This window comes from Neomonachus schauinslandi, chromosome 3, assembly GCF_002201575.2.
Source record: "Neomonachus schauinslandi chromosome 3, ASM220157v2, whole genome shotgun sequence".
NCBI classification, from domain to species: Eukaryota; Metazoa; Chordata; class Mammalia; order Carnivora; family Phocidae; genus Neomonachus; species Neomonachus schauinslandi.
The window spans coordinates 3717778-3735816 of NC_058405.1; the positions used below are offsets into that span (position 1 = coordinate 3717778).

General features: G+C 46.2%; 1 protein-coding gene across 1 annotated transcript in view; it reads right to left on the minus strand.

Annotated features, from left to right (window-relative positions):
- The window catches only part of MYO16 (myosin XVI), a 441248-nt gene that overhangs the window by 43537 nt on the left and 379672 nt on the right, over positions 1-18039 (minus strand). The window contains exon 32 of the mRNA XM_044913335.1: positions 17166-18006. Within this exon, the coding sequence (XP_044769270.1) occupies positions 17166-18006 (841 nt within the window). The remainder of the gene's footprint in view (positions 1-17165; positions 18007-18039) is intronic.

Here is an 18039-nt window from a genome sequence, read left to right on the forward strand (position 1 = left end):
CTTGGCTTCCTAAATTCTGGTCAGCTTCTGCTCATTAACAGCCTGGCTCCAAGTGAAATCCAAACACGCCAGAGCGCCTGTGCCCCGACTTGTTAATGCCTCGATTCAGCCACAAGGAGGGGCGAATGCAGAAACCCTCCACGGTTTGATTTTGCTCTAAAGGGTCAGGTTAGCCCATGAGCGGGTGCGATGTTCCTCACTGAGTGTGCCCATGACCCTGGACTCGGACACTGAAGGAATTCCAACTGTAAAAAATCCGGAGGACGCTGGTATTGAGTTGGAGGCAGTCTCAGTTATAACAGCACACACACAAGATGCGTACTTCATGGAGAGTCCTACAGGGAATGATCCAGAGCAAACAAAGTCGTGAGGCCTCTTCATGCCTCCAAGCAGTGGCCACTGGAATTTTGAGGGGGAAGAAAAGTCCGTCACAGTCACACCAAAGGACAGTATTTGAGAGTCTGAGTGAATCTAAACAAACAAGTAGAGGAGTGTGTGCTGTGAAATCCTGTAGGAAGACCGAAGGCATGTCTGAGTCACTTTGCATCTCCGCGTCTTGTGTAATCAGTGGTTTGTGGAGTTCAGTGGCATCCTTCCCTTGGGTGCTCCACAACACGAGTCGATCTGAATACCTGCGCTGTTTTCTCTCAGCCTATAAACAGGATTTCTCTGTCACCCCTGCCCAGTGCTGTTCGTACAGGCATGGGAGGAATGAATCACCCTGGGATCTGACTCAAAGATAAAGCCTTGGCCTTTACCCTAGGGTATGATTGTTAAACACAAGTATGCAATGTGGACACAGTTAAGTTGAATCTTAATCTAGTGGGAGAGTTCTAACAAATCTCTAAATGCGAATACAGGAAGAATTTCAGCTTTGGTGTGTTCTTTTTTTTAAAAATATATATAACTAAAATATCACACTGGGTGGGTGTGATCCTTTGAAAACTGGTTTTCAATAGAAGGTGATATTGCCCCCCCGCCCCGGGCGGGGGACATTTGGCCATGTCTGGAGCTGTTGCTAGTCCTCACCCGGGAGGAGGGGGTTGCTACTGGTATCTAGTGGGTAGAGGTCGAGGTGCTGTGAGGCCCCAGCAATGCACAGCCAGACCCCGGGATGAGGAATTCCTGCCCAGGATGCCAATGACGCTGAGGCTGAGAAACCTTGTTTTAAAACCTAAGTCAGATCATGTCATGTGCCCACTCAAGTCTCTCCAGTGGTTTCTATTTCATTTGCATTGAGACCCAGAGGCGTCCTGGGGCTGAGACCTTCCATCACCTGATACTCTGCTCGCCTTGGACCTCATTTCCAACTTCCCCCTTGCCACGTGGGCCTGATAGCCCTCCACGAACGCATCCCACTCTCCAGAGAGAGCCTGGAGCTCTGCGTGTCGTTCAGGCTGTTCAAATCAGACCACCTTCTAGAGGATGGCACCTCTTTCTGCCGCAGCTCAATTTCTGTCCCCACTCCCTGCTTTAGTCTCCTACGTGGTCCTTCTGACTGCGGACGTATCACGTCCCCATCGTCTGTTTCCCGCGCGCCCCTTCCGGAGTGCGGGCACAAATCAGCGCAAGTGCCACGTGGGAGCTTAGGAAGGTGCCTGCACGCAGTAGGTGCTCAAGAAAATCTTTGTTGAAAGAAAGGGAAAACAGAATAAATAAACAAATCATCACAACCAAACTGCTATAGAAATTCTTGTTTTCTAACAGGAAACTACATGTTTTGCAATGAAAATAGTTGACAATTTTACTTAACTGAAGAATCCATGTGAATGATTATGGAAAAATCTCAGTAACCATTTCTCCTCATTCACAGGAGATTCCTGGAAACATGAAAGGACTTCCACTGCTAACATACCTTTGCGTTTCTAATCTCCACTTATTTAAAATTATAAGGAAAGGAAAACTTCACATTGTGCGAGGTGAAAATTTCCTACATATTCAAAGGGCCAGAGCTGTTTGCTTTCCACCTGAGTGTTAACATGAGGGGAAGAAAGGACTTTGGGATATTTGAAATCTATTTCTGACCCACAGTGTGCATTCAGGTTTTCACTGTTGTGCTACCAATTATCACTGATAAATATTTCTTCCTTGTCCCACCGATATGCATGGTTCATGCATGCTCAGTTTTTAAAAATCTTACTGTACATGGCTTTGCGACCTCTAATCTCAGAAAACTGCAATCAGTTTGACAAGTCTTGGCTCTGGCATCTTGGTGCCTAGAGATGGGCAGAGGTGGGTTGACCAGGAGTCTATCGAGTGATGGTCGCGGACCCCACCCTCACTTGCCAAGGCCACATCCAAGGCCCAAGCGCCAGTCGGTCAATGCTTGCAGAAGACAGCTTCGGTCAATGTGTGCTTTGCTCATTTCCTCATCTTAAATAAATGCTCCATTCACTCCCTAAATGTTTGTCATTTTTATTCTTTTTCTTAAAGACACCCCACACCTGCCCCCATGGTGTAAGCTCCAATGTTTGGAAAAAAACGCTGGTCTGGAAAGCCTTTCTGCTCAGAGAGGTGAGGGGAGGAGAGGATGGAGAGGAGAAGAGAAGAGGGGAAGGAAGAGGAGAAGAGCGGAGGTGAGAGAGGAGGGGAGGAGAGGAGGAGGGGAGAGGAGAGGAGAGGGGAGTCTGGCACCGCCCGCTCTGCCCTGGGAAGCCTGCGCGTCTGCAGCTCATGCAGCGCCACCAGAGCTGTGGCCGGCCACTACTTAGGTAAGGGCATAACGTAAAGGCTGCATTTTCTAAAATGCTATTGCTCCAGCAAAAATGTGTCCAGCTGGATGAGGCTGGAGGAGAGCTCAGAGACAGGAACAGGGAGCATTTAGACTCAGGCAGAGGCAGGCCTGGGTGGTCAGGGAGGTCCGCATTACGGGTCTCCTGGAGCTGAGGGACTAAGTCAGCACCAGCGAGGCGCCTGGACACAGGACAAGTTTGGGGCTGTGCATGTTGACCTTCAAGTGACAGCCGCATGCCCAAGGGTGAAATTGAGTGGCAATTATTTGAGCCACAGCATCTACTAGGACCGAAAAGAAAGTGTGTGGGAGAGACTCAAGCATCCCTTAGTAGGGAGACCTCTTGCAGGGGAGAGGGGCAGTGGAAGGCGAGGCACAGTGACAGTGGACACAAACAGGCAGGTGTGGGCTCGGAATCGGGGTGGGGGGGCAGCAGGGGAGAGGGAGGCTGACAACAGAGCGCGCCGAAGAAAGGTCGCAGAGAATGAGTGAGGAATGAGCAACAGAGTGTTTCTTTAAGAAGAATGCTTAAACACATCATTTCTCTCTTGGTTACCTTAACTTGAGATAATTTTAGAGTGTATTTTGGAAACATGGGAGACAGGATCCAGGTTTCATAACGCAGGAGAAAAACAAACTATTGCTGTTTGACTGATTTAATACTGAGAGTGCTATGCAAGGCAGAAAAAATGTGAAAATACATTTTAAACTCATTACTCATGCTGGCTCTAATTCATTCCGCAACTCTATAGGAAAATTCCTCTCCAGGAAGGCTACTGCACGGAGGGAATGCGCTTGTTTTTTCCTCTTTGGCATTAAGGAAAGGTACAAACACTGAGAGACGTGGCTGGCATAGTCCTGCTACTTCTCAAGTTCTTGTTCCTAAAACTTGGGAGTTACAGCGAGACTGTGCTTACAGATACACATAGATGGTGCATAATTAAATTTGGATGGGATCACTTAGGCCCCAGATCGGCAGCTCGTGTGTGAGTTACAAGGAACAATGTCTCTTATAGCTCTGATTTTTCTAAAATCTTACATTATCGCACGTGAGGAAGAACTACAAATAAGGAGTTAGCACCCCCATGTTGCCCTGCGTTCTGCTATAACAAGCTTCTAGGAAGTGAATTAAACTTTTTAAAAAATACACGCTAGCATGGCCCGAACACAGGGCCTACTGTCTCAGAGAAAGACAAACGTCAGGTGTAAGGATGCACCTAGACCTTGTCTGATCCTAACCTCAAACAAGCAGACAGACACCCCCCGCCCCGTGCAGGCTTGTGACACAAGACATGAGACAGGAGCAGAGGGGGTCTGACTACAGTGCGTCCACTCACACGGAGGGGCGCTCGCTGCGTCTGTTTTGTACAGCGCACGTCTAACTGACCCCAAGCCATGTGAATCGGACTTCGTCGTCCCTTTGCTGATAGTTGCAGAAATGTATCAAGAGCAGGCTTCAGTGTATAACGGTAGGGGGCCCTGGGGACAGAACACCAGGCTTCCGTGCGATTACCCTTAGGACACAGCCACATCCCACAGTCTGCTTGTATTTCTATAGGAACCCATTACTTAAGAAACAGAAAAAACAGAGCACCTTAGCAATCACAAAGCATGGGTGGGCTGAGAAAACATAATTGCCCAAGGCTACTGACCTTAAAAGGCTAGCGCCAGTCCCCAGCACACCTTCCTACTCTATAATGACCCTTCAGAAATCGCCACTCTTGAGTACATCAAAATTCCTCTTGAGTTGTGTTTTAGGCGTTCTTCTGCGGCAGGAAGTGCCACCAACACTTATCTTCTGGGTTAAGTGGGGTAGAATGGAAATGCTTCCTTGTCCCCTACTCCTAACTCCTGCTACCCACTCCCCTGCCAAGTGCAAGGAGAGGGTTTGCGCTAGAAACGCCAACTGAATCAGGAAATAGAGTGATATCTTCAACAACATATGTGCCGAGCAGGGGAAGAATGTATTGATAGTAAAGCTAAAAAATGACTGTCAGTATAAATAAGGTTTTTAGAACCCAAAAAATGCACAGAAAATTATGTTGTGCCAATTTTCTTTTAAATTTAACTAACTGGATCCTTTTGTGCCCATCTATTCTGTCCCTGCCATAATGGGAAACAAATCACGCCAATTCCTTCCCTCTCCACGTACTCGGGGAGCTCGCCTCTCCTATAATTAGCTGGACATGCAACATCTAAACACCACGCCGGCCTGGCTCGGAGACCCATTCCTCATGTATAATTTCATAGGTCATGTGGTTATTTATATTGCTGTTATTTTTACATTTCCTGAGTGCCAGGTGGTAATGTAAATCCAGGAGTCGTGGAATGCAGAGCCTGCGAGGCGGCTCAGGCAGCCTGGGCAGCTTTCGTTTGGGTGAATGGGTCCTCCCTGCTTTCTCCAGAAAGCAAAAGTGAGGAGGATAATCCTCTGCTTTCTGATGGGGAAGCTGTAGTATTTGCAACACCTGCGCAGCATCACGGATGGTGAGCTAGCGATGCCTAGCATCTCAAGACCAACACAGAGGAGCTCCACGTACCTGCACCAGGGCACGCATCCTTCCTTACGTAAATGACCAGTACCCACCCCCCAGATCCTGGAGAGCCTGAAGGGGCATTTATTTATTTATTTATTTTTCATGAGCATTATACTGAGTCTATTTTGTTTCCTGGCATTTGGTCACTTTTATATATAGCTAGTAATTGAGTCCCTCTTGGATTTTTAATAGACGATTTGCTTTAAGAATAACTACTTTGGTCCTTAAGAGAAATATGATCTATGTTGCTCCATTTCAGGGATATTAGCTTGCATTCAGCCTTAGCCACGATGCTCTAGTCCCTGCTGCCCCCCCGCCCCCCCGCCCGATCTCCTCCGCATACACCTTTAGCACAACCAGAGGTTTGCGATTCACACACGGGTCCCACAGGACAGGAAAACTCTAGCTGTGAACACTAATTTCACTGGTGTGGTTGCAGCAGGTGAGAGAAACCACTAAAATCATCGAAAGTTAAAAAAAAAAGAATAGCAGTGATGTATGCTGAGTCTTTTCAAAATCTTTGTTCAGGAGGAATCACAAAATGTACCCACCTCAGATACTAATAACCAGAAGGGCACAGGCGGGGGCCAAGAGAAGAGGCACCAACCATATACCTTAAGCCTGTTGTGTTAACATCTAACTGGGGAGAAACTGGACAGGCCTGGGGCCAGGACACCCAGGTGGAGGGTGGGGGGTGCGCTCGGGACCCCGCAGGCCCCGAACAGTAGTCATGTCCAGCTCCTACCGGGACATTTCAATATTTTAACAGCAATAGGGTGGTCCCCCGCTCATCTCTCGAGGAACAGTCCCACCTGAGAGCCAGTAACTCTGAGGCCTTCCGGAACGAATTAAAAATATCTATATAGGGGCGCCTGGGTGGCACAGTCGGTTGAGCGTCTGACTCTCGGTTTCAGCTCAGGTCACGATCTCAGGGTCGTGGGATCGAGCCCCGCGTCAGGGTTCCTGCTCAGTGCGGGGTCTGCTTGTCTCTCTCCCTCTGCTCCTCCCCACCATTTGTGCTCTCTTTCTCTCTAAAAAATAAATAAATAAAACCTTTTTAAAAAATAAAATAAAAAAATAGAAGTATCTATATAGATTTAAATTCTTGTCAAAATTCTTGATGAGCCACATGGACTGTGTTTTTGGTAGTTTCTGGGATTGCATCCTTTACCAAGGGCAGGCTGGTTGGTGCTACTAATTCCTTATGCCTCCAAATCATATGTGCATGTGAGGGCATTTCCCTTGAGCTGCCGCAGCGACATATCACAGCGCTGACATCAGGTACTCAGAAGGGAGGAACACCTGGGACCCCGTGGGGCGAGGCTGAACCTGTATCTTAAAAGGATGCTCATTTCATCCACTACAGAAGAAAGAAACCACTAAATGGCCAACCACCATACACCCCGCAACTAAGCATCTCTTGTTAATCATTGTTTTTTTTTAAAGATTTTATTTATTCATTTGACAGAGAGAGACACAGCGAGAGAGGGAACACAAGCAGGGGGAGTGGGAGAGGGAGAAGCAGGCTTCCGGCGGAGCAGGGAGCCCGATGCAGGGCTCGATCCCAGAACCCCGGGATCATGACCTGAGCCGAAGGCAGATGCTTAACGACTGAGCCACCCTGGCGCCCCCCATTAATCATTGTTAAAGTGTGTATGTTTCCATTTAAATGAATATAGAAAAATCAAAGAGAGACATCTGTCCTTTGCACATACCGTAATGGAGTTACTCCAAAACACAACTTGATTATGTCACCATGCCTTGTGCAAAACCCTATAATCATAGTGCAGGATGGAGCACAGACTGGTCCCTAGCACGGGGGCCAGAGTCCTCCCGCCCTGGTTCTTTCTCTTCTCGTCTTTGGTCTCAAATCCCACCTTCTAGACCAGTGTTCCAAAGGATATATTTACAGGCTGGGAAATCAGTTTAGTGGGTCATGATGAGCATTTAAAGATGAAGGAGAATAGAACCAAATGAATAAAAACGCAGGATTTCACAAGCTTTGAGGCTAAGTAGTGTTTCGTGACACCCAAATCGTGTCTTCATGCAAACTGTCTCTCACCGCCTGGATACACTGGAGTTTTCATGTTTCCCTGCTGTGAGCTGCTTCTGAACAGACCCCACATTTTATTTTAAAAATCCATACCTCTGAGTACAATGTCTGGCACAAAACAGATCTTGCTGCATTTTTAGAATAAACAAAAAAAAATGAGTGAAGCTTGCCCTTTTTACTTGATGATCTTTCCAAACCTCTTTGAAAACATCAGGCAAACAGCAGTACAAAATATTGCTAGTTGAACCGTCTTGCCTGGAGTTAACCTCTAATTTTTCTTTTTTTTTTTTTTTTAAGATTTTATTTATTTATTTTAGAGACAGAGCACAAGAGCGGGGAGCGGGAGAGGGAGAAGCAGACTCCCTGCTGAGCAGGGAGCCCGATGCGGGACTTGATCCTGGGACTCCAGGATCATGACCTGAGCCGAAGGCAGTTGCTTAACCAACTGAGCCACCCAGGCGCCCCTCAAATTTTTCTTAAGTCCTGAGAAGAACTGCACGTTTTGGGGCCATGTCATAGAATGATTTCATTATCTGGAGAAAAAAAAAAAGGAACATTTCTCCTAAAATCATTACAAAGGGTTCCTAGGATGGATTCAAATCTCACAGCAGTGAAAATGCTCTCTGATTGGCAGCTGAACCACATTGCTGGGTCTTCTAATAATCATCAGATCAGAAAGGCGTTTTTATGATCCCTCATCACCAAACATGAGCTCAGTGCCTCTGTCCCGTGTCGCTCCTCAGCCTCTGGAAATTAGACACAATTCCAAGGCTCCATAAGTGAACGAGGGAGACCCCCTCCCTGCACACCACAACTACATCAGTGAATTAATGTTAACAATTAGAGTTTTACTGTCTTGTATGACACGCAGGTGATTCAATAAACCTCTAGTTGTGCTCAGGTGTATGCGGAGGCGATCGGGGTGGCCAGAAGGCACTGGAACAACACGGTAAGCCTGGAATGCAAGCTGACGTCCCTGAAATGGGGCAATGTAGATTATGTGTTTCAGGAGTTATTTTTAAAGCAATTTATCTATTAAAAAATCCAAAAAGGACTCTCTTACTAGCTATATAGAAAAGTAGTTAAATACCAAGAAACGAAATAGAGTCAATCCAATTCTCAAGAAAATAAAATACATAAATAAGTACCCTTTTGCTCTAGAGGATCTGGGGCTGGGCACTGGTTGTTTCCCTAAGAAAGGACATGCAAGTGGGTGGAAGTACATGGGTGCGCCCCCCCCCCGTTTTAAGTCAGGTGTTTGTACCTTGATGTGTCCCCTCCATCCTGCTGTGAAATCTAGCCTGGCCCCATCGGCTGGTAATCTCACCTGAGAACAGTTTAAGCAAATGTAGCTCCAGCAAACAGAGGTGACGTCAGAAGGTAATTTAATAGCTGGGAGCTTTGGTTCCCTTTTCAGTAACATGGAAATGCCTTTGTAGGGCTCGTAGCTTTCCCCCACTGCTTTGCCCACATCTTCTCTCTCACACTTACTTCTTCGTGGATTGTCCATCTTTACACATCAAAGAATAATTAAACCAAAATCCCAGATGTGCACATTTGCCTGGGAAATACCCCCCTGTACCCAGTGTGTATATATGTCAGTTCTTCCATTCTTTAAAAGGAAATTTTCCTTTGAAAAATTAGGTTTGATGATGAGCCTAGAGTTTTGGGTGTGAAGAAGAAATAGATTTCTCAGCAATTCTGGGTAATGTACAAATTCTCGGGCATCGAGGTACAGTGAGTGTTCTGATGTAAATCTGTGTAATGTCAGATCTAGCTCATGCCTGCCATTGTCTGGACCCTGCGCTTTTGAGGACCTAGTCACCTGAGTGGGGAGCAAATGGAACAAGGTTGTTTGCTGTCTCATTACGATTAACATAGGCCAGTAATTGCAAATGTGTGTGGGTACGAACGTTGCAGATTTCAAGGAGAAACGAGAAAAAGATGGAAGTAAAAGCCAGAGTAGAAAAAAAATCTGTGAAGCTTCGCACACAGTGGATGCTAGGTGACCGTTGTGGACTCAGGGAACGGAGGGCTGGATAAAGTGATACTGGATAGAGCTAACTCTCAGGTAGTGTGAGCTTTTCTAGGCTAATCTGAGGATTAATCATAAAAATGATTCAAGTTGGCATAAAGGACCTGAACACTGGTAGGTAATTAAGAAATAGGTTTTCCTCTGCCAATACTCTTAAGGAGAAAGAGAACATGGCACCAATCCAGCCCATCTTTAGGAAAACTTTCCACACACCATGTTGCTTTTAAGCATTTCTTCACAAAAGGAAGAAAACCCCAGGATGTTGTATTATGTAGCAATAATGAGATGCAGATTGTCAGGAAGGTCTTTATTAACTTGCTTAAGGAGAGCTGCTGAGTGCCTCACAAGATAAAGCACCGGGCTTCTCTTTGGAGCCCCCCGTGGGAGTTTAATTCACAATCCCGTATAGAGACCCACAATACACAATAGCTGCTTCCTTTAACGGGTTGATAGCATGAAAAATATTTACTGGTTATGAAAGATAATCCACTTCTGAAAAGACTGCCTCTTTTTTTCTTCTTCTTCAGAATTCCAGGTACAATAGCTTCTTCTCCCGCTGACAGCGCATCACAGAACATCCCAGTTGTGATGGTTTCTCGGCTGCATTTGGCTCATTTCAGAAACGATGAGCTATTTATGCAAGACACATATCTCTGCTAAGAGTGGCATGCCAGTGGCTATGGATTCACAGCTAATATGTTCAGGTAATTTCCCAATATAATTCACATGACTCAAAGGTTACTTTTTGATCAGGTTGATCTACATAGTTAATTGTCACCATCCTCTGCTTGGTTTTGCTCCTGGGTTTCAAAGGATAACAGAGCAGCATGGTCCAGTGGACATCCACGGTCATGAGACCTGTGGGCTGAATATTTTCCAAACAAATCCTGCTTGAGGGGCAAGGACTGGAAGCCGGACAAGAGTATTTGGTCCAGACATGTTTCTATTACCTGCATCTCTGTTTCCAGATCGACATAATTCAGAAACTAATGAATTGCTATTGTTTTTGGTTTTTGTCTAGAACGTCACCAAGAGGCGAATGATGGAGGCTTTTTCGAATGTCTTTCTCCCATCCCAATCATGGGGGCTGTTGAAAATCACTGAAAAGACAGAGTATGCCCTCTTCCCATATCTTTCCCTGGTCAAGAGTTTCCATTTAACTTCAGAAAGGGATGATTCTCTCAGACAGAGACTTTGTAGCAGTTAAAATTTGTAATCGTTTGTGGAGACTGAGAATGGCCTCACGGAACAGAAATAGAAATTTCTCCTGAGTTTCGGAGAAAGGAGCCGTGTCTGATTCCTGACTCTGGGATAGGTTAGTTCCTGTGATTATGGGAGAGTCACTTAATCCCTCAAACTCTCAGATTGCTCATTAGCCAAGGGGGAGGCTAGCACCTGCTTCACTCGCCTCACACAGGGCCGAGGGTCTGGGGACATCTGCGTGCTTGGCCAACAGGAAAGAACCACTCACAGACGTTGGCTATTAATATTATTAACAGAATACCATTAACAAATGTTCCATCGCATTTCCGAGTATTTTCCATTACAGGAGGTCATATGCGCATACCCCGAAGTGCTACTAACCCTCTGGGTCATCCCCCTCCTCCGGCTCTTTGCAGTCTTTGTTGGGGAAGATCCGAAGAGTTCCTGCTGAACTCCCACGTGGCGAGGAGACACAATGGAGCGCATTCAGAGCTGTGTTGTGGACCTTCCAGGTAGAAAGCTCGCCCTGCCCTGATCCCATGCAAGGCAAGGAGTGCCCTCTGTTCTCTCTCTGCCTTTTCGGCAGCCTTCACTCCCGTGCTCTAATGGGGCCCGTGTACCCTGAGCTCACATGTCCCCACGCACACATGATGCCTCTCCACCAAATCAGGAACAAGCCCAGCACTGGACTCATGGGCCACCTGGAGCTCAATTATGGACCCACCGGTGGTTTATGACCCTCCGGCTAAAGCCTCTCTCCTCCACTAGAATTTCACTCACCAAAACCGGACGGACCCGCCTGTGTCCTATAGTCGGTGAGAGAGCAGGGACAACACGAATTTCTCCATTTCTCGATTCCCAGTAGCAAGCCCCGTGCTTCCACTAGGTAAATGTATTAGGGAATTAGCTCTGCGAGTTAATGCAAGTCCGTTACGGGCCCCCAGTTGCACAACTGCCCTGGAGGAATTCTTGGGCACTTATAAAGAGAAGGTGCTATAAATTGCGAGAAGAATGTCACAAACGTGCACAATAAATATTAGACATTTTAAAAAAAACTGTCCCATTCATATAGAAGACAAAGAGCTTTGTGCTGTTAACGTAGGTAAGTTTGGCTACTGATCAATCTATTAAAAATGAAAGCTTATTTCTAAGTGGAGATGAGCTAAGTATGATTTGGGAGATTAGAAACACTGCAAACACATCCCAAATACAGAGGTTCCCTGTTACTGCAGAGGGGCTGAGAACTTGGTGAACACAGTCCTTTTCTCACACAGAGGTAGCTTCTCCTCCTGTCAAAGCTCGGGCTCATTTGCACGGGGAAAACCTACACAGCACGTCCTTGCCTCCTAGCCACTTAGTGAGAGACAGAGAACTTGCTTCTCTGGGGTGTTAAGCTCATCTTTCCAAAGGACTTACTCATTTGGAAAATAAGGGACATTTAGTGTTGACTCAAAATTGTTCCAGAATGCAGAGGAATGCCTTGTTTGCATGGGAGGCAGACTCTTATGTGAGGCAGGAAGGCAGACACATCAGTAAACTATGTGCTTGTCTGTCCACGCCCTTCATGATTTTCAAGATGCCTCAGGCCACCCCCCCATCTCAAGCCCTCCCCCCAAATAAATCATGACGGAGAGAAACTGAGCAGGGAGGGAGGAAGACAAGCAGCCCCTGCACAGGACAAAGTGCTAGAAGAACCCGCATAGAGGCAGGAAGCCTATGGGATGCCAAGCTCTGCATCCCATTCTGGGAGGTCAAGATTTGCATGAAACAGAGCAGTTTCCTCTGCTGTGATCTCACTAGCATGAGGCAGAGATTGAATGAAGATGGTGTCCAAATTTGTGCTTCAAACACAAGGACAGAATGGCAGCTTACAGACATCGCCCTCGAGCAAGTCAGACTTCTGCCAGCAATTTCATGACATTTCAGTGATTTTAAAGCATTCTTCTTGTTACTAAACAATGAATAAGTAGCTACTTAACTTGGCATGGAAGCATCTAAACCTCATAAAATATTGATTTCAGAAGCAACTGTATGTCTTTTGCAACGTTGGTCTTTTAGTTCTGTTTGGGTGTAATATTTAGAGATCCACCCTTTTTAATTTTATCTTTTGTGGTAGTACGGGGGGCTGCCTGCACCAGCTGCCCACCTCAGGGGCTGCCCTCGAAGCCCGTGTAGAAGATCTCGCAGGCCAGTGTTCTTTCAGTAGAAAGCTAACCCCTGAGAATCATTTTGTCTCTATCGTGAAATATGATGCCCTGGTTTCCAGAAGCGGGTTTCTCTTAGGAGCCTCAGGCTCAGGTCAGTGAAGGCTGAAATGGATCCACTGGTCTGGACAAATTAAGGTGATGTAAATCTTTTATTTTTTTCTAAAGGACTTTTTAAATTAAATATTTGTAAATATTTATTAATAAACTGACTTGACAATGGAATGCACTTCAGAATAGTCCCGTGGGGAACAAGGTGGGTGGGAAAGGCTGGAGATGAAGCAAGATTGGCCATGGAGAGAGTTCATTCATGTATTCCCTCTACTTTTGCGTATGTTTGAAATCTTCCATAAGGCCAACTGTAAAAAGAACTCCCTTTTAAACAAATGGCCCTAAGGGATAAAATACTAAACTGTGAAAGTTCAGCTATAGAACGCTGATTTAAAACTCAAAATATTCTTACTCAGAACGTGTATGCAATAAAATAAAGCATTTGAAATGAACAGTGATTTCCATTTGGCTTAGGTGATTTTCTTTAAGTAAAAATACCTCAAGGGCGAGGTCTATTAAAAACAGTCATATGTCAAGCTGCCTTTTTTCAGGTAGGTTTTCATGAAATAGGTATTTAATAAACACCTATATGCAAAGAAATTCTGTACATTTTTTGTTGTTATTTACATCATTTTTAACCACCTATTTATATCTTATAAACTATGGATGAGAAATATCAAAAGTAATAAAACAATTTTTGTAAAAGTATTCTGCAAATCAGACTTTTTCTTAATTCAGCCGGGTTCTCCTCCTTCCTTCTCCAGATGTTGGAGGTGTGCTGCGTTTTTGTCAAAGTCCTATCAGCCTGGTCTTTTCAATGAGTGGAGAATGACATGCTCATTTTATTTCACGTTCTAGATAAACGCAACCGGACTCTGGGATACCATTTGGAACAATGGAGCACCCTAGTGGCCTACACAAGCCAATGAATCTCTCCTTCCATTCGAATTAGGTCTCACGATTTTTGAAACAAAGCAACTAGAAATAATTGGCATAATATTAATCATATTCTATCAGATGAAAAACATTTTGTGACCGAATGGGATAACTGCATCTAGAAAGGCATAGGTAATTAAACATTTAGTCACTCTCAACGTTAAGGGCCAAGTGGCCCACATACGCTATTCCAAAACTGTATATATACTCCCAAGCTGTCACGTACATGTTTCGCATTTTTAAATTTGTGAAACTGTTTTCTCCAACCCAACTCTAGGACTCCGACTTGTTGTACCTCAGGCAAGCAAACGTGAACGTTTAAACCCTTGTCCTCTGTTTCCTGTTGTCCGAGGCACCGCCGTGCTGGTCGACAGAACTGCTTCTGCAGCAGAATCACTGCACTCGAGTCATGTGATGTCGTGCACAGTAGGATGGCGCTGAGAGCAAGGGGGTCTGCTCTGTGCCTCATCTTTCCCATCTGTGAAATGGGGATCATAGTAGCAGAGAGCTTCTCGTCTTGAGAGAATTAAATGGGTCATGGAAACAATAACTGCCCAGTAGGCACTACAGCCATTGGCTGTCAGCATCATTCCTCTGGGGCTGTGGGCCCATCACCATCTGCATCCTTCTGTCTGCACGCGTGCATCCTGAATTCTTAGAATCTGAGTGACTTCATATGCCTCAGGTCACATGCCCTCAAGTCAATAGAAAATCAACCGTTTGGGGGAAGATAATATTTGTGAAATCCTATATCTAAGTCTGCAGAATAGTGATGGAGCAGAATTACACACCATAGGACTTCATGACTTCGTTACTACACACAACTCATTGTCCTTTCTATTTTAACTGGAAATGCCCACAGCAGGGTAATAGGGAGCAGTGTAATCTCCTCAAGGTCACTTTCCAAAGAAGCAAGGGGAATATCCTGAACGCTTCTGCAAAATTTGCAGAACAATTTCCCCAGACCACAAATCCAAGAAATGAGCTGTAATTAATTTAGGTGCCTGGAGGGTGAATTAGCCGCCCACTGGATTATTTGGTAAGAAAGCCATTTCAGGTGAAAATAAGAACATCTTTAAATATAAAGAGGGTAAAGTAGACGATTTAAAGCCTTAAAGGGAAGAAATCCCAAGACTACAGTAAATCATTAATAAGAGCCATTCAACTGATTCAGAAGAAAATGGATTACTGACTTCAGGATCAAACTGTGTAAACCTTAATCATCATATAGCAGCTCCAGTGATTAGTTTCAGCATGAAGACCTTTTCTCTTCCACATCTTATCTTTAGCCCCTTTTATTCTAAAAGAACAACCTATAAGATCCCACGAGAACATGCCATGCAAACGCACAAACCTATTTCCCACATCACGGACCATCAAGAATTACCAAGTTCTCAAATGTGGAGTTGGAGCTCCAGTAATCTGGTGTGTGAGGATGACCTGGTCTCATACTGTTAAATTTTTGGTTTACAGCTACCGTGCTAGGGCAGAAGTTGCCAATTCATGTATTTATGAGAAAGTCATAAGTGACTCAAGCCAATTTTTTCAAACAAAGAGTGTTTTGTAAAAGCCCACGGTAGAAAAACAGGTATTTTATAATTTTAGATTTGAACTAACAGTACTGTACTTGAGGTTTTGATATGTGTTCTCAAATACTGGCTTATTCCACCACAGGGAAATACAATTAGCAAATTCACGCACCATGCCTGGAGGCCCCACTGTACTTCTCACTACACTGAGTCCTCAGCTCAGGGATTTCCAGATGACAAGGTGTGTCTAGAAATCCATTCACTTCACTTTCCTGAATAGAGTCAAGAAGAATTCACCCAATTCCTAACTACGGTAAAATGAGCTTTATGAAGTTTTAATTAACTTTTAGTTCTAAAAGCAAATATTAATTTGTGCATTTAATGCTTTTCTCGTAGATTCCATTTTGTTCCTTCAAATATAATATATGACTTGTGAAATTCAAACATTCTTCTACTTACAAAGACAATTTCATTTATTAATGGCTCTATACTTAAATTGTTAGTAAAACAAACAACTGGCATATTTATCTGAAGAATAAATAGGGAGTAGGTTATTTATTCATTTGCTAAGTGTTGTTACCTCGATCTACTTTTCACTTATTCAGATTGCTTTCTAGATTATTTCTAGAGTTTTTCTAATTTTCCTAAATGGAAAAGTAATTTTCCTAATCAAATGATGAAAGCTAACATGTTTATATATTTTCTTTTGGAGAGACAGCAAGTGAATGTGTGTATTAAAATGTTACATCATCAAGCAACATTTTATTTCCAATCCTACCACTTGACCTTGAGGGGGCCTTTACCTCTTCACCTCAAAGTTTCCCATCTGTCTGTAAAGTGAGGCTGTTGATAGTTGCCTTTTACCGGAAGGGGTGGGTATTAATGGCATCAAGACTAAGGAGACCTGTTAGAACTTCCTTAAAGAGAAGAAGCTTTATATTAATGTAATTTTTCCTCAAAACACAGAACATTGGAAAATACCTTGCTTTTGTATAAAAGCCTTAGGAGGTTTTTTCTGGGAAGATGATTTATGTCATTGGTGATTATTATGTGAACCTTCGCCAAACAACACCATTGGCACAAAGGTTACCTTATCTGAATGAAGTAGCATGTGGTTAGCAAAAATTCCTTATGGGGATCTTTTTGTTAGCTATCTTCTGCTTTTATAGGAACACAAACTACAGGCTCTTTTTTTTATACAGGCAACAGCCGGTGGCTGCAGTAGCAGGGGGTTTTGCTCACTAAGTGAGTGGACTGTCAGTGCAAGCCACGCCTTAGGCTGAGCTGCTCCATGAGAAGATACAGGAATTCACAGATGGGAGTTAAAATGCTCCGTGGGTGGTACATGAACAGAAGAAAAATCATTCATCCAAAGCAATATCAAGGTGAGCAGTATTAAGTGCAAGGTAGTGATGGGCAGGTCTTCACCCCAGACACCTGGCCTGGAAGTGAGATGGACAGCCAGACAGAAGGACACTCAGGCATTCATGGTGAACCCTGAATCAAATGGGAATCGGCCAGATAATGCTACAAAAATGTCCACTTCCGCGTTAGCAGGGAGCATTATTAGAGAAAAGAGAACAACAGCTCAAATTTAATCTTGCTCCAATCCTTACAAGTCATAAAAACGTACTGAACCCAGTTTTAGCACTGTGTGTTTTTATATCACGAGCCTTTCCGTGCAAAATGGAGATGTGAATTCTTACCCACTTGACCACATGGGCCGCATACGACTTTTCACGCTGTCATCTGCCCTGAATGGCCAGCCACTGGCCTCCCGCAGTGTGTGCACGTGTGTATGTGCGCGCGCGCGCTTCAGTCCGCGGACACCGAGGCCGAGACCGACGTCCATCTCAGTGTGCCCCCCCGGGTGTCGGTTCCCCTACCTTCGGGCTCCCGGATCCTCCGCCCCGCCGCGGACTTCCGGAGCACGCTCCTTCCAGAGCTGAAGAGGCTGGTGAGCTCGTCCAGAGGGCTGCCGGGCGCCCTGCAGTTCGGGGGGCTGTAGGGCCCCGGGGAGGAGGGGCTGGCGCTGGCCTTCCGGTGCTCGGCCCTGGCTGCCCGCCCGGGGGAGTAGGGGGCCTTGGAGAAAGAGCTGCACGGGCCCCCCAGGGGCGCCGAGCTGGGCGGCTGGGGCGCTTTGGACACGTCGGGGCCGGCCGCCGCCGCTCGGCCCGCGTTCCCCGCGGGCTCCGGGGGGAAGGCGAAGTGCGTGGGCGGCCGGGGGGCCGGAGGGGGCGGCGGCGTAAGGGGGGACCCGCTCGCTGCGGGCGGGCCGGGGGACGCGGGCCTGTCCCCGTCGCCTTTTTGGTTCTTGGCGTGCTGTGGAGACAGGGGGCTCGAGCCTTCGGCCTGCACCGGGTACTTGAGGTTGGTCTCCAGCACGGGCAGCTTCTTCACCTCCAGCGGCGTCAAGGGCGACTCGTCGGACGCCGGGGAGCAGGTGACAGGGGTCGGGGGAAACACCAGGAGCGGGGGACGGTGAGGGAGCAGGTTGGGGAAAGGGGCCGGGATGTCGCACGCGTCTTTGCAGGGCCCAGCGGCCTGGCCGTCCTCCCAGGTGACGGGGTTCCGACTGTCGCTCAGCAGAGGGGGCGACGCGGACGCCTCGGGGGGCACGAAGTACTTCATCTCCTCGTACACGGCCTCGGCCTGCTCGGGGCTGCCGGCGCGGCCCGCCATCTCGATGTAGACGGGCTCGGGCTCGGGCTCGGGCGGGGGCCGGGGCTCGGGCGGGGCGCGCGCGGGGGGCGCGGGGGG